The sequence below is a fragment of the Urocampus carinirostris genome, chromosome 16, assembly GCF_059441175.1.
Source record: "Urocampus carinirostris isolate Australia breed hairy pipefish chromosome 16, RoL_Ucar_1.0, whole genome shotgun sequence".
Classification (NCBI taxonomy): domain Eukaryota; kingdom Metazoa; phylum Chordata; class Actinopteri; order Syngnathiformes; family Syngnathidae; genus Urocampus; species Urocampus carinirostris.
In genome coordinates, this window is record NC_142364.1 from 8,124,460 (window position 1) to 8,139,811 (window position 15,352).

Sequence of the window (15,352 nt, forward strand, 5' to 3'; positions counted from 1 at the left end):
TACTTTTTATACCCCCGTCTTCCTGTCACCAGTTTTCAGTCCGTCTGCGAACCTGAGCTTACGCTAGGTAAGCCTTTCGACCCTGACTCTCTCTTGATCTGATTCCCATCTGTTTCCCGGCTCCGACCCATTTTTTGAACTTAACTACGATTTTTGCTCCCCCATCCCGACCACAGATCTGTTTTTTCCCGCTCTCGACACTGCCATAGCTCGCCACGGAAATACCACTTCCGCGTTATAGCAACCTGCTCCCAACGATCTACAGATAATGTGTACTATCCTTTCCCTTCTTCCAAATAAAACTGTGAGTAACGTTACGCAAGTGGGTCCTGTTTCCTGTTCAGATCCTGACATTATCGAAGTAGTTGGACATTAGTCAATTTTCTATCAAATAGAAGCCACTCAAACAGTCAAAAAGGACATTTATTCAAAACACTGTATTGAAATGTAAAAAATTGGAAAGCTGAAAAGAAACAGTATTTATATCTTGTGCTTCTAGAAAATATTCACATAGCCTTATACTTCCCTTTAGTGTTAATATTTGCCTGAAATGCAAATATTCAGATTTCATCGGATGCTGCCATTCTCTCAATGGCAGCCCAGTCCACTTCGCTGGTGCTGCCGCCGCACAATTTGTCCACCCAGTCCATATCGGATGTGGTACCATGGATAGCGTCTTGTTCGTCTAGAAGTTCTGGCAATAATAGTTTGACGCTCTGCTGGTCCTCGTCGGCCCTGGCGGAGGTGTTGGGCCGATCCCTCGACAGAGATGTCCCTGACGGGAAAATGGTCAAGAAGCATTTCAAAGCGGGAGAACAAGGGTTGGAAACGTATGGTTATGGTTCTGTTCATGAATACATCTGGCTGAGAGAGGCCCAAGGTAAACTTCTCTAAGAATTTAAAATTTTCGCGCATGCAAAGCCAAAGCTAGACTGCAAGCCATACATTCGGTCCGGAACATGTAAGGCAAAGTTTTAACTAAAATTTACTCTCGCTGTGCTACACCAACAGACCCGGTTTATGGAAACCTTCATATCGAAGCTCAGTAAACAATGTATAGTGGGACCTCGGTTATCGCTGTTAACGGGGACCAAAACCACTCGCGATAAGTGAAAATCCGCGAAGTAGTGGCGCACCTTCCCAAAAAAAATATATATTTTTTTAATTATTATTTTTGTAGACCCGGTTAATGGGGAGCAAAACCACCCGCAAAAAGTGAAAATCTGCGAAGTAGCGACGCCCCTTCAAAAAAAAAAAATCTCATCTCATCTCATTATCTGCACCGCTTATCCTTATTAAGGTCGCGGGGGGGCTGGAGCCCATCCCAGCCATCTCCGGGCAGTGGGCAGGGGACACCCTGAACTGGTTGCCAGCCAATCGCAGCAGCAAATCACATTAGTTCTCGCAGCTTGCTGCGTTCTTCATCGACGCACGAGCCGAGTGGTCCACCGCTAAGAGTCGTACAGCTGGGCGATTTTACGTCCGCCCGGGACGATCGGAGACAAATTCACGACAGGGTTTTTACCGCGGGTGCCGTTCGGTCGCTCCTGCGAGCGAACCCCTAACCCGCGGCGCGGTTCCTTTCGGGCGCGATACGCACAACACCGACACAGTTACAGGGGTCCCGCGCACGTCCGCCGCCTTTCGTCCGCCGCCTTTCGCCCGCCGCGCGCGGACGGCCGCCTGTCGTCGCGCCGCGCTACCGGGGTCGTCGGACGAGCGGGCTACCACCAATTACGGGGTTAGCTTGATCACGCTCGCCGCCTTTTCTAGCGTCGCGCCATGTGACGCCGTGTGACACCGTGTGACGCCGCGTCCGCCGAACTCGCTCCGTCGCGCGGCACGGGAGTGACCTCCGCCGACTCCTCCCCCATCCCCCGTCCCATCCAGCCGGCCGCCTTATCCCGCGTCCGCTGACATTCCGCCGTAAAAAATTGCAAAAAGTGAAATTCTGCGAAGCCCTTTCAAAAAACAAATAAAAAAAAAAAAAAAAATAATGATAATATTTTGTTTATTTAAACCATTACAGACCGCAAAGCTCTGAAGCCGCGAACGTCGAACCGCGAAGTAGCGAGGTCCCACTGTATACAGTCACGGTTGCCATGGCGCCCAATTGGCCCCGCCCGTGTGGCGCCAGCTGCGGCTCGTTGACAGATTGGCTTTGCGTCTATTTAAGCTCAGTGCTCTCACTCTTTCTTTGTCAGTCGTCAACGAACGTCTGCCCTGCAAGACGCGGCTTTTGACTCGGTCCTGTTTACTGTTAGTATTTCCTGTCCGGTATTGTTCCCGTTTATTTTGGCCTGTTTAATAACGGTTTCCAGTTTCGATCCCGTCTAGTTTGTCTTGTATAATTTCGATATCCTGTTTTGATATCAATCCTGTCTGTCCCGTTGTTTAATATTGGTTTCCAGTTTCGTTCCCGTCTAGTTTGTACTGTTTATTTCGATACCCTGTTTTGATATCAATCCTGTCTGTATCATCCTGTCCGGTATCGACCCCATCTGTCCGATATCTCCTCGGACAATTGATATCGATCTTGCCGGCCTATGGCTTCCTATTAATCTGCCTGACGTGACTCCCCATTTCCCGTAAAATAAAAGGCTTGTGTGAGAAACGTCACGCATTTGGGTCCTGATCCTGTTACGGTTCATGACATATACAGCAATTTCACGATGCAATTTCCACCTCAGAACGGATTAATACTGTATCCCGGGGGTTGACTGTATTTTGTGTTCCTACCTGGTCTTTGCTGTAGATGAAACCTCCCGCTGTCCTCCGATAATCTTCCAGAAGATTCTGCAGTCCAAGGCCTACGCTGGGTTCTATAAAAGAATATTTCAACAAAAAAAACTGAAAATTGGCTTCACTGTGAGATCACAATCCTGGGAAATAGCAAAAGAAAGAAAATGGTACCTGCGACTACTAGAGGAGAGCGGAGCTGAGGCGGACCTCGCGGAAGAGACGGAATGACGAGAGTTTGGGAAGGGGTTAGTGTTGAGCTCCTCGGCCAACAAGCTGGCTTCGTGCAACCTCTGGTTGAAGTGTTTCAAGAGCAAGGCCCTGGCAAGACAAAGAAAACAATATCTGCTATCCATTGCTTTAAAATGCTGTTTTCTGATGTAAATTTTAACCCTAGTGTGTTTTATTGTGGTAACTTTTAATATGGTGTGTGTATGCACGGCAACCCTCGTTTTATGTCACCAGTAAGGGATCGGTTTGCAGTGTTACGGGTTTTACTTGATTATACTGACAACAAAATTGTTGTTGGATCAGCCCACAGTAGGGCGACTTGACAGGGTTGGACATTTCAGCAGAAAACCGGGTCTGAATATCAAGTCAAGTCAAGTCCTGTTTATTTGTATTACCCTTAATCACAAAAAGATGTCATGAGCTCTCTCTCTACCGGTAACAAGCACCAATCATCTCCCTGCTCAGTCACTGCACCCGGATCTGTTCCACTTGTCTGTTCTCGTTTACCACCAGCTGTTCTGAATTCCCTGCCAATCAAGGTCTGTATTAAAAGTCCTGGATTACAGCCTACCTTTGTCAGATCGTCTGCAAAGCCTACACCCGGTACTTGTTTGCCCGCGCTTCTGACTCTAAACCTGGAGCTGTTTGACCCTTCTGCCTTCTCTTCTGCCCCAGGCTTCCAGACTCGTGTTTTACCTACTCCAAGACCAGCCACACCAACCTTGTTGCTTGGTTTCCTCTTCGTTCCATCTTTCAAGCCATCTTCCTTGAACGTAGTCCTAATTCTCCACTTCAAGATATCTCTACTCCATGACCTGCCGCGCCAACCTTGTTGCTCGGTTTCCTCTTTGTTCCATCTTTCAAGCCATCTTCCTTAAAGGTAGTCCCAAATCTCCACTTCAAGATTTCTATTCATTCCCGTTTCTTAACTTAATAAACTTTCTTAACATGACGCAATTGTGGTTCTCGTCTGTCTGATCCATAACAGAAGTCTCAATGGGGCTGTACAGATCACAGACTGTTATTACACCATCCCTGGATCTAAAACCCATATGAGGGCAAGGAAAAACTCAAACCTCAGCATGAGGAAAATGAAGAAACCATTAGTTATCCCCCTTCCAGGATGAGCAGGCTACAATGGATGTTGCAGTACACAGACTTTGTCGACAAGAAATGGGTCATTCATAATCTATAGAATTGAAGTTTGTTTTAAGCCTAGATTTAAACAGTTCCACTGAGGTTGCAGATCAAATATAAAAAAAAAATCTTGACGTTTACTATATCTAAAATACAACATGGTTGGTTTAGTTTTTTTGCAAATCGAAATACCGTATTTATTTGTGTATAAGCCCCCTTTTTTACCTAAAAAGGAACTCAAAGTTTGGGCGTTTTACAGCATTACACTACCGTACTTGTGCAATGATGGCTCAGCCTAGAAATATCGCTGACCACAATCGCAAATCATTGGATGCCAAAGGAATCGAACACAGGTCGTAGCTGTGAGAGCGCCAAACCTATTTACTACCAGAGACGAATGTTAGAGAATGGAGAAAACATAACGGGACTGTGAGTTCCAGCATGATCAGGTGTTTGGAAGTCTCAGAGGTGATTGGAGAGGTGATTGGAGAAGTGGTCGCAGCTTATAATACAGTGCGCCTAATATATGGATCAATATTAAGTCGCAAGGTCTCGCAACAAAGGCAAGCAGCTGCCGACTAGATTTTTCCTCGTAGGCGATGTGGTCCGCGGTGTATGCTGGGATACATATGCCGGCGTTTCATTTCCCAGCCAATGTGTCAATCATCATTTGAATCGATCACTATTGGCTAAAGTTATTCGGAGGTAAAGGGGGCGGATCCTTTTTATCATTTAGAGGCTCGCATAGGCTAAAGGGGCAAAACAAAGCCTGCAATTGGCCGAAAAAGATGAATGTGAATAGCAAGTTTGGTTGTCTACGGCATAGAGCAAACATGTTTTACCATTCTGTATTTGTAAATATTTTACTCTCCTGGATTTACTACACTCACGGATATAAGAGGACCATGGTTGCACATTATTATTGAACGCATCGACTTCGGTGAGCTACTCTGGCTATATATTTTCCCGGTATCTTGTTTCAGAGTGATCTCGATGGGTCTTTTTTTTAAATTAAACTCAATTCCAAGTGTTTATTGTCATATGCACAGTAAAGTTGCGAGCAAAAAAGAAAATAGAAACTAAGGAATGGTTGGAATTTCTTGAATCCCAAGACTTTAACCTTCCGAATGATATTTGGAACGATGCATTTGAGTGACATCGTACGGACACCGCATCCGCACGTGTCTACGACACGTATTTGCTTCTTTGCAAGCTTTCGGAATGTTAAGGGGGTAATAAGTTTGACTGAACTATCTGACTGTTTTGCCGACGTTCCCATTGTAGCGCCTTATAATCCGGTGCGCTTTATGTATGGAAGATATAGGACCAAAAACTATTTTTTGGGGGTGCGCCCTATAACCCGGTGCACCTTATAGTGCGGAAAATACGGTAATAAAGAATATATGTAGAGTTATTTTCCGAATAATTCCCCCCCAAAGAAAGCCTTGTATCCAAACTTACTTTTGCTTTCCTTGCGGGTTCCTGTTATCAGCACTCTCTGGACCCGCAGAACTCTACGAAAAACAAGAGCACACATGAGCAACCGCACCAACAGAATACGACAGAAAACTAAGCAATCGACCCAACCGGAGATCTGGGAAACGGTTTGAACTCCCTCTCGCGCAAGCCGGCCCTTTTCTTCTGATACACCGAGTGCCTTTCCCGCTGCTTGCGCCTCATCCAGATCTTCAACTCCCGTTTCTCGTCGTCCTCGTCGGGGACAGAACCCCGGCTAGGTTCTGGAAGCTCGCTCCTGAAAAAAATGGAAAACCAGTGTTTTTTCTACGTCGTGACGCTTGTCCGAAACGAAGGGAGGTGGCGGTACCTGCTGTCGAATGTGTTTATTAACGAACCATCCAGGTCAGATTGAGATATGTAACCTTCTCGCACCAGACCTTCGAGGATCTCGGCCGTGTCAGACAGCCCGGTCTGGTCCAGACTGTCGTCGCCTATACTGGATATTCATGCGCAAATAGACAAGGAAGCAAAAATAATATGTGAATACATATATATCAGTGTCTGAAGTAACGTCTGCCCCCTATTTTACCTGATGCCCTGGGCGTGCATCTTTTACGTCAGGCGTACAACTTATTTTTGTCCGGGTGGCCGACAACTTTTTCAAGAATATTATTATTATTATTATTTTTTAAATCAAATCAAACGTTTGCTTCATTCCGATTTCGAAATCTTCGTTCGGTTTGGAAATTTCAGTTCGTTTTGCAATTTGCATACTCGGCAGCCAATCAGAAGCCTACATCTAATAACTTCGTGCTTCCGGACTTTCCCGAGCGTTATAAGGTCGTGCGTTTGCATATCATTGTCCAAAGTAGACGCACAGAGAACACAAGAAAAATGGAGAAGTGGTTAAGAATCAAGCCGAAACCTCAGCCCCAGAAGAAATATTCAAAAGAAGCTAACAAAATGAATGACGCTACAAAACGTAAACGTTCATTAAAAGCATCTTGGAAAGAGGAGTTCACGTGGCTTGTAGCAGGGGACGGAAAGCAAACATTGCATAAATGAAGATGAGTAAATCCAGGTACATACTGATGGCAGATGGAAAACAGCGATGTCATATACATGCAATCAATGTTATAAGTAGATTTATAATAAACTTAATTTTAAAGTGTTGTTCTATTATATATTCTGATTATAAATCCTTAATCTTTTGCAACAATGTTCTTTTTGTGATTAGTAGTCTTATTGTGTTTCAAGTTGTGAAAAATGGGGCAGGCAACCTAATAGCTGGGCAGGCAACTTTTCAGAATTGTTTGCCCTGGTGTCCTGTAACTTTTTGTCACAAGTTTCAGACACTGATATATTACCGTATTTTCAGCACCATAAGGCACACCGGGGTATAAGGTGCATCCCCTAAATAGTCATTTTATCTTTTTTTCTACTTTTAGGCTCCACTGACAAATAGAAATAAAAAAAAATATATTGCAGGGTCTTGTTCCAGAACTCCCCCCTAACACTGCTCAAACACCTTTGCTAAAAGTAAGCTAAAACAGATAACAAAATGGAGAAAAAAAGCATAAGGGCTCTTTGAACTACGCTAGGCATTGTTAAAACATACTCAATAAAGAAAATATTTAACTTACACCATTTTAAAGACACCTCAAAAGACACACCCCTTTAATTTTATCTTTAAAAAATGACTAACAATAACAAAAAAATGTTTTTTTTTTACTGTGTGTTGCCTTTAGTGTGTGTGTGTGTGTTTAAGTAGACCAACTTACTCGTCAAGTGTATCCGATGTTGCAGTTGATAGACGTCCTGTTAGAAGAATAAATATTTTAGATATATATGTATGCATGTGTGTGTGTATTTAAAGGTGGCCAATTCAATAAAAAAATCAAATGGCATTCAACAAATACTAAATAACTGCACAATAACTCATTCACTGAAGGCCTGATTGAAACAAATCTTTATCGTCTAACTGACAATAAATTTGTATGAGTTGGAAATATCAAAATGAACATCTTTACTTTGTTCATCGTGACAAAGCTGAGAGGAAGACGAATCAGACGGCTTTTTGCCAAGCTCGTGGTTGACAGGAAACCAATCTTGCTCATCTTCTTTATCCTCCGCGCAGATGTCAAGTTCTGGTGAAGAGTAATGTTGAGGCAGCGGGGCTCCTTCGGAATGATACAAAAAAGATGGTCTGTCATTTTCTTTGGAACATCAAATATATTCATCAGCCATCTACAGTGCCGTGGAAAAGTATTGTCACCTTTCTGATTTAGCATTTGTTGTTTTTTTTGCATAATTATCACTCACAAAGGTTTCCGATCATCAAAGCAATTTAAATACCACACAGAGACAACCCAAGAAAATTCTAAAGAGTCACGGTTGCCATGGCGCCCAATTGGCCCTGCCCGTGTGGCGCCAGCTGCGGCTCGTTGACAGATTGGCTTCCCCTTCTATTCAAGCTCAGTGCTCTCACTCACCCTTTGTCAGTCCTTCAATGAACCTCTGCACCGCAAGACGCGGGTTTTGACTCTGTCCAGTTTCTTGCCTGTGTTTCCTGTCCGGTATTGTTCCCGTCTATTTTTGTCCTGGATATTATCGATCTCCAGTTTTGATCTCGTCTAGTTTGTCCTGTTTAATTTCGATATCCAGTTTCAATATCAATCCTGTCTGTTCCGTCCTGTCCGGTATCGACCCCATCTGTCCTATATCTGCTCGTGCAATTGGTATCGATCTCGTCAGCCTCTGGTTTCCTGTCAGTCCACACCAGACTGCTGCCTTACGTCTTACGCCCAACGATCACCGAATCACTGGCGTTTGGGTTAACGTGCATGACTGCCCCATTTCCCGTAAAATAAAAGCTTGTGTGAGAAATGTCACGCATTTGGGTTCTCTTACTGTTCTTGACATAAAGGCGGTTTTGAAATGTATACTTCCTTTTTTTAAGGCACAAAAAATCAATACCTACCTGGCCCTGTGTGAAACAGTAGTTTTAGGCTTAAAACACACTTAAACCACACTTCTATTCTATAGCTTATGAATGACCTATATTTCATGTGGACAAGATCTGTTTATTATTTGTTATTGCAAAATCAATTTTGGCCTGGTCATCCTGGAAGGGGGATTACCTCATGTGCGGTCCCTTCTCAAGGTTTTCTTATTTTTTCTCATGTTGAGGTTTTTGAGTTTTTCCTTGCCCTCATATCGGGGATGGTGTAATAATAGTCTGTGGTTTGCAATAATCTGTGGTCTGTGCAGCCCTTTGAAACTCTTTTCTTTGTTAAGGGCTCAACAAATAAACATGACTTGACTTGACGCCTGAACCTGAAAGCGAGTTGTGCCACAAAAATTGAACTTTTTGGAAGGTGTGCAGCCCATTACATCTGGCGTAAAAATGACACAGTGTTTGACAAAAAGGCAGTTCATGCTAAAAAAAAACTCAAATATGGCAGATGTGAAACAATTTTGCAAAGAAGAGTGGGACAAAATTCCTCCAAAGCTAGTGAATGACTTATTACCAATTACTGTATCGTAAACGTATAATTTCTGTTATCGCTGCCAAAGTTGGCCCAACTTGCTATTAGTTTCAGTAAACAATGGCATTTTCACATAATGGAATCAACATTTCAATACTGCATTTTGTATTTCCTTGGGTTGTTAACATCAGTTTAAAGATCTGAAACCGCTGTGAGTGATAAATATGCAAAAAACACAGAAATCAGGGAGGGGGCAAATACTTTTTCAAGGCACTGTATATTCCTTATCCATCTATGATCTGTAGCATCCATCGGAATTTGAGAAGAAACAAACTCACTGGTTTCGAGTAGGTTCTTTCTCACGTCGACGTGAGTGTGTTTTGGCTGAGTTTTGGGCTCTTCTGCTGGGAGAGCCAGTCTTACTGTTTTTCTCACAGCAGGCTTCGGGGGTGAGGATTGCTCGGGCTTGGGTGTCTAAACAAACGAAAAAAAGGATTATTCCTGTTTGCAAATCTGAAAGAATCATCTAGTACAATGGTCGGAAACTTTTTCTGTACTACGACCAGTTCAATGTTTACGGCCCGACCCACCAGTGACAATAATACCAATAAATAATGATAATAACAATAATACAATTAAATTACAATTAAATAATATTAATAACAATACTAATACTCCAAAATCTGGTCACCAACCTGTTGTGCACATGGACCAGTTTCATGTCTGATATAATTTCATATTAACATTAGTAATAATAACAATAATATTGAGAACCATATTTATATATGAGAATAAGCCAAAATCCGCTGTAATATCAATAGATCACTAGGAATCTAAATCAGTGTTTCTCAATTAATGGGTCGGTACACAAAAGTGGGCCGCAGACCTGTTTTAATGTGTCGTGACAAAATAATGCTAAGAAGAAAAAAAAGAGGGTCAATTACACAGTAGATGGCGATAATGCCCTGTTTAATCTGTTCTTCCTGATCGATCGGCGCCATCCCTGATTTAAAAGATGTGTTTTATTATTGCACCCTGTTTATCCTGGAAGGGGGATTACCACTTGTGAGGCCCCTTCTGTAGGTTGAGGTTTTGAGTTTTTCCTTGCCGGCATGTTGGTTTAAGATCAGGGGATGGTGTCATTTTAACCTATGTAGTCCTTTGAGGCATTTTTGTGATTAAGGGCAATACAAATAAATGTGTTTTGACTTGACTTTTGTGATATATTATGATGGATAATTATTAATAAATATTTATAACCAAAAGTAAAAACAGGTTAGGATTAATGTGAAACTAATAATTCGCCCAATTTTCTGCTAATTGATAGATGTTTTTTTTTCCAGTGTGCGGCCCGTTAAAAAAATTCTTCTCGATTTTCTGTCATTTTTACTTCATGTTTAATTTTAAGGTGAGGTGCAAAGTTTAAAGTGTCGATAAAAAGTTTATAATTAAATATTTTCTCTATTAAGTTTGTGTTAACAATGCTAACTGAGTTCAAAGAGCTTTTATATATTATTTTTGACCTCGCCTATCTGCTTTTATCATACTTTCATCACCGGTGTTCCAGCGCATTAGAGGCTACACTAAAGGAGGCGGGGGCATGGGGTGGAGGAGATGGATTTTGCGCGCATGCACAAGGTCTTATTTTATTTCAAGATGAAAATGGTGAAAGCAAGAAAAGTTCTGTTTCAAATACAGTCCAAATGTCCAACCAAACCCCCAAAAAGATGAAAAAGGAAGAGTTCATTCGAGCGCGTCTAAAAAAGACACGCGCATGCACGCGCTATACAAGCAGCTTGACAGAGGCTGCAATGATTTTGGCAAGAAGATGGCGTCAGCAAGTAGAATATTTTGAAGTTACAGACACAACCTTTAATGTGGAGAAAAACCAGAGCGCAAAAAAATAAATAAATAATACGTTGCAGAGGAAATCCTATGACAAAACAATAAACAATGCTGGAATACCTGGCTGAGAATTTGAGACTGGGGCAAGTCATTTTCCAGGCAATCGGCGATGGTCTGCAGCTCAGCCAGTTGCGAGTCCAGCTTGGTGAGGTGGGACGAAAACCAGACGGTTGCATTTTTGGAAGCGAGCTTGTGATCTTCTTCCGTTTTCGGAGTCTTGGTGGCTTTCGAAAACTCCATGTCGGTGGGATCCTGACTGCAAAGAGGAAAGACGCCTTCCGGTTCCCTTAGGTGATGTCCGCCTTCACTTGGTGTATTCATTGTTGTATAGAGCTCCGGGTCAAGAACTTCGTCAGGGGATTTTCTTGTTGTTTCCAAGTTTCGAGATGTTTCTGCTCTCCTCGCATAGGTGGTTTTATATTGATCTGCATCGAGTTTATCGTCAAAGTGACTTCTCTCTGATTCTCTGTTGGGATCTGTGTTGCTCTTGTGGATATCTACAATATTACCACAAATACAAATCATGTAAGAAAATACTGAGGAAAGAAAACATGATATTTTAATAATGTCATATATATAAACAGTGAAAATAAATCACTAAAGGGACAATAGCCTAATTCAAAGACTTTTTAAGGACTTTCAAAGGCATTGCCGTTAAAAGAAGAAATCCTGTGTGAATCATTAATTTTGCAGAGCCACAAATATAATCAGTGACTTACATATTCCATTTTTAATATTTCTTGTGCATTTATTACGACATGTGATTTTTAGATCTTGAGTAAATCAGGAATATATTTGTGAATCAGAACAATACAAATTTTTGAGACAAATTTCTCCCCTTAAGATTTACCACTGGGAAACGCTACCTTTATTTTTGGCATGGCCAATAATCAAGATGTACCGTATTTTCCGCACTATAAGGCGCACCTAAAAGCCTTTATTTTTTTCAAAAGCTGACCATGCGCCTTATAATACAATGCGCCTTATTTATGGATCAACATTAAGTTTTCCAACTAACTTGCAGCCGCCGACTCGATTTTCCCCCGAACGCCAAGTAGTACGCGGTGGATGGTGGGATTTATTTACCGGCGTTTCATTGGCTAACCAATGTGTCAATCATCAGTTGAATCGATCACTATTGGCTAAAGTTATTCGGAGGTCAAGAGGCGGATCCTTCTTATCATTTACAGACTGCCATTTGCTCAAACGGCAAACAAAGCCTGCAATTGGCCGAAAAAGATGTGTCAATCATCAGTTGAATGGATCACTATTGGCTAAAGTTATTCGGAGGTCAAGAGGCGGATCCTTTTTATAATGTACAGGCTGCCATTGGCTTAAACAGCGAAACAAAGCCTGCAATTGGCCGAAAAAGATGAATGCGTATAGCATGTGGCCGATGGCATAGAGAAAGCATTTTTTTCTATTCTGTATTTGTAAATATTGTATTCTCCTGGATTTACTACCCTCACGGATATAAGAGGACATTGCCTGCACATTATTATGAACACAATGACTTCGGTGAGCTATTCCCGGTTTTATATTGTCTTGTTTCAGACTGAACTCGATGTTTCTGTGATAAGCGGTGCAGATAATGGATGGAATGGAGTGTCTATTTTTAAATTAAACTCAATTCCAAGTGTTTATTGTCATATGCACAGTAAAGTTGCGAGCGAAAAAGAAAATAGATACGATGGAAAGGTTATCATTTCTTGAATCCCAAGACTTTAACCTTCCGAATGATGGAACGATGCATTTGAGTGACATCTTACGGACACCGCATTCGCACGTGTCTTCGACACGTATTTGCTTCTTTGCAAGCTTTGGGAATGTTAAGGGGGTAATAAGTTTGACTGAACTATCTGACTGTTTTGTCGACGTTCCCATTGTAGCGCCTTATAATCCGGTGCGTCTTATATATGTCAAAAATAGGACCAAAAACTATTTTTTCGGGGTGCGCCCTATAACCCGGTGCGCCTTATAGTGCGGAAAATACGGTAATCCTTGCACTAATACACAATTCATAGGGCTCCATTTAGGTGTTGCATGCACCTGGCTTGTTAGGCACGACCTTTAGGGAGCAATGACGCTTCATAGGACAATGTCTTACAAACTAATGCCAGCTGCCGTGAATCACAGGGGAATGGTAAATGGTCTGCATTTATATAGCGCTTTTCAAGTCAATGGAGACTTCCCAAAGCGCTTTACAATGTGCTTCACACTTACCCATTCACACAAACTCACACACACACTCACACACCAATAGCGGCCGTGCAGCCATGCAAGGCGCCAACCTGCTTATTGGGGGCATTAGGGATTCAGTGTCTTGCCCAAGGACACTTCGACATATAACACGGAGGAGCCGGGAATCAAACCTGCGATCTCTTAATCCCAAGACAAGCGAAGAAATGCAACAGCACAACAATCCATAATAGAGCAGTGTCAGTGTCATTATTAAGCGCGCTTTCAAGCATTTACAATCACTTCACCCAAAATTCAAGCACTTTTCGATCCTTGAAAACACAACATTAAAATTCAAGAATTCTCAAGGATTTCAAGCACCCGTACAAACCCTGTTTTTTTGTTCTATGCAGGGAATAAAGAAAACTGTCAGAGTACTTTACTAAATGTCTGTCTATATATTTTGGGGTTAAAACTGCTGCTCAAAATGTTAAGGCACAGCCATAGTGAAAACATAAACTAGAAATTGTAATCATGTTAAATGGAAATGTATGCAATGCAAAAATGAAAGAAATTTTATTTTAGGTCCTGTAAAAAACAAGAAGAAGGAATTCCACATCGACAATTAAAGGCTAAGAAGGCGAAAAAGAATACTTAGAAGTAAGAAAAACTTGGCTAGAATAGGAAACAGTGGAAAAACGGTGAGTCATAATGCAAATACTGTAAATAGCAGAAATTGATAAGCCTTTTTCGTACCAGAGTAGGTGATGGGGCGTGCCTGATGCTGCGTTATTCCCTCTTCGATGTCGAGCACGCTGAGGAAGTTGCGACCGCACTGATCCTGGCAAAAATGACAGAAGTTTTATGCGTGCTCAAAGCAAAGTCCAACACAGCACGCATAATAGTTTAATTTATTATTCATTTATTACGCTAATTACAAGCACTTAGGATAATTACAAGAAGGAAGGCATATTGCCACTGTCATGTTAAAAAAATATTTCCAAAATTTGTTTTTTTCTCAGGAAAATGAATAAATACCCGTAACATATTTCGTCCCCAAAAAGATTTTTTTACATGAAAAGAAAAAAGTTATAATATCTCATCTCTCATCTCATTAGCCGTACCGCTTATCCTCATTAGGGTCGCGGGGGGGCTGGAGCCCATCCCAGCCATCTTCGGGCAGTGGGCAGGGGACACCCTGAACTGGTTGCCAGCCAATCGCAGGGCACACGGGGACAGACAACTCATTCGCTCATTCACACCTAGGGACAATTTGGACCGGCCAATTCACCTGAAATGCATGTTTTTGGAATGTGGGAGGAAACCGGAGTGTCCGGAGGAAACCCACGCAAGCACGGGGAGAACATACAAACTCCGCACAGAAAGTCTGGAGCTGGATTTGAACCCACGACAGGTTCCCATGACATGAACTGTGCCGCACAAGCGCTAACCACTACCAAATTTGGTAGCTAGGGGTCAATTGTTGTTGCATATATACACATAGAAATAGCAAATAAATCAAATTAATTAATTGAAATCATTACTTTGAAAACTTATTGTTGAAAGAAGGAATGTTATGAAAATTAGGCAAAAATGTTGCCGAGTCTTGAATAATTTTTGATGACTCATAAATTTGGGGTCATTATCTCACATGTGGTCGTGGTTTTCTTTTATTCCAGGATGAAAATGGTGAATGTAAGAAAAGGACTGTTTTAAATACAGTCTACATGCCAAACCAATCCCCCAAAACGATCCAAAAGGAAGAGTTCATTCGAGAGCATCTAAGATTTTCACATACTTGTATGCGCAACAAAAGATGCTGCAATAATGATTTTAGCCAAAAGATGGCGTCAGCAAGTAGGATACCGTAAATTCCGGACTATAAGCCGCTACTTTTTTCCCAAACGTTCAACCCTGCGGCTTATTCAGTGATGCGGCCAATTGATGTAATTTTCTAACGGCCGCCAGCGGCGCTCAAGTACAAAAGGTAAGATTTAGACTGCAACTTCTTAGTTTGTGCACAAATTAATTTAGCGTAGACTCATCCTCATCATGCAAATTGCAAAAAGAAAGGCACATAACGAGCAGTCCGATATAGAAGGAAACAGAGCTACCGCACGCAAACTTTACTCTGCGAGCGTGATGCTAGCGTGTTTTTAAATAAGGGAGCGTGGCACGACGACTGTGACAAAGTCTCTTTCCCATACTGAAGGAAG

General features: G+C 42.0%; 1 protein-coding gene across 1 annotated transcript in view; it reads right to left on the reverse strand.

Moving 5' to 3' along the window:
• Window positions 1-405: 405 nt before the first annotated feature.
• The window catches only part of cplane1 (ciliogenesis and planar polarity effector 1), a 56,828-nt gene continuing 41,881 nt past the window's right edge, over window positions 406-15,352 (reverse strand). The window contains exons 37-47 of the mRNA XM_088355515.1: window positions 13,893-13,977; window positions 11,019-11,455; window positions 9,392-9,527; window positions 7,596-7,745; window positions 7,347-7,383; window positions 5,933-6,061; window positions 5,695-5,860; window positions 5,569-5,621; window positions 2,914-3,060; window positions 2,740-2,822; window positions 406-775 (exon numbers count right to left, since the gene is read on the reverse strand). Of these exons, the coding sequence (XP_088211641.1) occupies window positions 561-775; window positions 2,740-2,822; window positions 2,914-3,060; window positions 5,569-5,621; window positions 5,695-5,860; window positions 5,933-6,061; window positions 7,347-7,383; window positions 7,596-7,745; window positions 9,392-9,527; window positions 11,019-11,455; window positions 13,893-13,977 (1,638 nt within the window). The 3' untranslated portion in view covers window positions 406-560. The remainder of the gene's footprint in view (window positions 776-2,739; window positions 2,823-2,913; window positions 3,061-5,568; window positions 5,622-5,694; window positions 5,861-5,932; window positions 6,062-7,346; window positions 7,384-7,595; window positions 7,746-9,391; window positions 9,528-11,018; window positions 11,456-13,892; window positions 13,978-15,352) is intronic.